Consider the following 3,439-nt stretch of genomic DNA (forward strand, 5'->3'; position numbering starts at 1 on the left):
CGGCTCACTGCAAGCTCCGCCTCCCGGGTTCACGCCATTCTCCTGCCTCAGCCTCTCCGAGTAGCTGGGACTACAGGCGCCCGCCACCGCGCCCGGCTAATTTTTTGTACTTTTTTTTAGTAGAGACGGGGTTTCACCGTGGTCTCGATCTCCTGACCTCGTGATCCGCCCGCCTCGGCCTCCCAAAGTGCTGGGATTACAAGCGTGAGCCACCGCGCCCGGCCTGATTATTTCTTTTTAATAGATTTAAAAGTGTTATTGTTAGGCCAGAGGGTTATGAACATTTAAGGTTAATACATACATTGCTAAATTGCTTACCAAAATGGTAAGCAGTAGTACATAGGAATAGTCATGTGCCATTGTCAATTATTGTTATCTTAAAGGTAGAAATAAGACGAAGTGGAGAATGCGTGGTATCCCTTGGATATACTTGTTTAGGAAAGAACTAAGTTTTTCCAGAGTATATGGAGTTGAGCTCATTTCAATGTTAGCATTATGTAAGATGTGACCCTTCCCTTTTTAACAGGAAGCCAATCAGGAAATGAGATAGCATAAAGTTTGGTCATGCATTTTTTGCCACAAAGAGAACTAGGTATTTATAGGGTGTGTTTCTGAGTTTCTGCTCTGATTTGTAAACTGGGTTCTCGTTTTTTATTACCCAGCCTGAAGAAAATTCGTGGCAAAGTCTGGAAGCAGAGAATATCTAGCCCTCTGTTCAACACCAAACAATACACAATGGAACTAGAGCGGCTCTATCTACAGATGTGGGAGCATTATGCAGCTGGCAACAAACCTGACCACATGATTAAGCCTGTTGAAGTCACTGAGTCAGCGTAAATAAAGACTGCACAGGAGAATTACCCCTATACCTGAGCCTCAACCTTCTGGGGGAAAGGGAACTAGATAACATACTTCTTACTTGTCTGTACAGTACCTTGTTGCAGATGGGTGATATATAATGGTAATAGAATAGCACAGCCAGACTTGCTTCCTGCATGGTAGGGAGAGACACAAGAGATGGGAAACTGCTGTTCCACAAGGAATCTCCGTAGAATTTTGCGGCGACCAGATGGTGCATAGGTCTGGAAGGTCTGATCTCCCTTGGTCTTCCATGGGATGGTTAGTGTGGAGGGGAGATATAGATTGTCCAGCCGCTTTGTGATTCCATGGATTGATTCAGTCTTCTGGATTAACTTTTTTCTTTATATTTTGGGTACTGGAGCTTTTAAAAATGTTTGGTTTCAGGTATTTTTATTCATGTGAAGTGTATATGATTCTCTTGAGATAAGGTTTTAAGCTAAAATGTTACTCCCTGTTTTGGTTTCTGAACTTTGACAGATCGACAGGGACTTTGCTGGTGTAGTCTTTTTATAGGTTTTATAAACCACTTGAGCCTATATCAGTCGTTTTAGTGTCTGACCTAATATTTGGAGCTGTCAGTGCTTTGTTGATTTAGATGATGACTCAAGATTTTTTTCTGGTCCATTTCCCATTTCCTTCTCTTCCCTGACCCCCATACCCCCACCCTTAAAATTCTCCTGTAACTCAACTAACAAAATGAAGCCTGATTCAAAACATCCTAGGGTGTACACCACCATCTGGTGCCAAATGAAGATTTTTAGGAGTGATTACTAATTATCAAGGGCACAGTTGTGGTACTGTCATTGATAATAATATAGTTTTTTTTTTTTTTCCTAATTTTGACCTGTTTCACCAGTGTTTTACCCTTGACTGCCCCTTCTATGCTGCTTCCAAAAGTGATAGTGTGTGTAAGATTTTTACCTTCCTTTCTAAAGTTTTTTTGTTTTTTTTTTAAGTGAGTCCTGTTCTTCCTATTTCTTTCAGCAGAAATGAAATCCCAGGTAAGTATAAGTATTCAAGTATTTGATCAGTAAGTCACAGTTATCTCCAGTGCATTAAATAACCTTCATCAAGAAATAGGTTATAGGTAAAATCTCTGAAGGATCATCTATGTATTCAAGTAATTATTTTTTAGATAATAACTGTCTTCTGGACTTGGTCTTGAAGTCTGTATGGATTCAGCCTCAGTAGTAGCGAACTGCACTGCTGTTTGGTTTGGAGTACAAATTAGACTTATAGTCCTCCTGGAACTTGAGTTATTAAAATCATAGGAAAAATTATGGGATCTTAACAAAGGATCGAGGGTTTGAGGCTTAAGCCAACATATGAATATATGTTTTGTCTCACTATACTGCACTTACGCTATCCAGTTGCAGGTAATTTTTTGTCTGCTAGTAGTGTTCTAGATTATGTCTTTCCAAAGCGCTGAGGCTGTGCACCTATTCTGTAGTTGCAGCTGATGCCTGAATGTATCCTAGCTGACAAATTATTGATTAATAAGAGCTTGAATTTCTGAAAGATTCTTACTGTTAACCAAATTTTGAGCAAAGAGTCTCAAAGGTAATTCTGAACCAGAATTACATGTTAATGAACAGTGTACCTTTTAACAGTGTAAATCACGGAATATCCGTGAAGGGATTTCTTAATTTATTTTTTACCGGTTGATTGAAATATTAGTTGAAGGTTGCCAGCATGGTTGCAGATAAACTGATGTTTGAAATTCGCCGAACTACTTAATGTGGAATAGGATAATATACTTCCAATGCCCTCAAGGCTGTGACCTTACAGCCGTTTTACATAGCACATCATTCCTCCTATAGGGATGAACTTTTTCCTGGCACGAAAAGTAGCCGCTCTGGTTGAAGCTTTGCTTATTGTAACAGGCTTTTATTTCCAGGTAACATGTCTGTGGAAGACTTAATTCTGATTAGAGATATAGATATTACTGGAAACTAATTTTTTTTTTCTATTGTACTCTGCTTTATCAAAGAAGTAAAACATTTAAATCGTGCTACAGAAATTAAGATGTTGTCTTGCGATCCTTAAACAATAAATGAATGATTTCCCCTTAATACGGCTGATGTATTTTGTATCCTGTTATATTGAGTGTTGGACTGAAGAATAGGGTCATCCAATGATGAAACCTATATTTAAACACCTCCAAACAGCATGAAAGGACCAAATTTCCCTACTGTAGCTATGATATTACAAATTGTTTTCTCAGCCAGGTCTGGTAGAGGGTGGGGTTAGTTTATGATCCATTAAGAAGGCAAAGTGGCCGGGTGTGGTGGCTCACGCCTGTAACCCCAGCACTTTGGGAGGTGGAGGCAGGTGGATCACTTGAGGTCAGGAGTTCAAGACCAGCCTGGCTAAAATGGTGAAACCCTGTCTCTACTAAAAATACAAAAAAACTAGCTGGGAGTGGTGACACATGCTTGTAATCCCAACTACATGCGAGGCTGAGACAGGAGAATCGCTTGAACCCGGGAGGCAGAGGTTGCAGTGAGCTGAGATCGTGCCATTGCACTCCAGCCTGGACGACAGAGTGAGATGTCATCTCAAAAAAAAAAAAAAAAGA

The 3,439-nt window shown here is 40.0% G+C and overlaps 1 protein-coding gene across 2 annotated transcripts in view; it reads left to right on the forward strand.

The window, feature by feature from the left end:
- Nucleotides 1–2,933, forward strand: part of OGT (O-linked N-acetylglucosamine (GlcNAc) transferase) — a 43,280-nt gene extending 40,347 nt beyond the window's left edge. For both annotated transcript variants that reach the window (XM_032757158.2, XM_032757159.2), the window contains exon 22: nucleotides 663–2,933. In XM_032757158.2, coding sequence (XP_032613049.1) covers nucleotides 663–837 — 175 coding nt within the window. In that variant the 3' untranslated portion in view covers nucleotides 838–2,933. The remainder of the gene's footprint in view (nucleotides 1–662) is intronic.
- The last annotated feature ends 506 nt before the right edge of the window (nucleotides 2,934–3,439 follow it).

Source organism: Hylobates moloch, unplaced genomic scaffold (genome assembly GCF_009828535.3).
Source record: "Hylobates moloch isolate HMO894 unplaced genomic scaffold, HMol_V3 SCAFFOLD_7, whole genome shotgun sequence".
In the NCBI taxonomy this organism is placed as follows: domain Eukaryota; kingdom Metazoa; phylum Chordata; class Mammalia; order Primates; family Hylobatidae; genus Hylobates; species Hylobates moloch.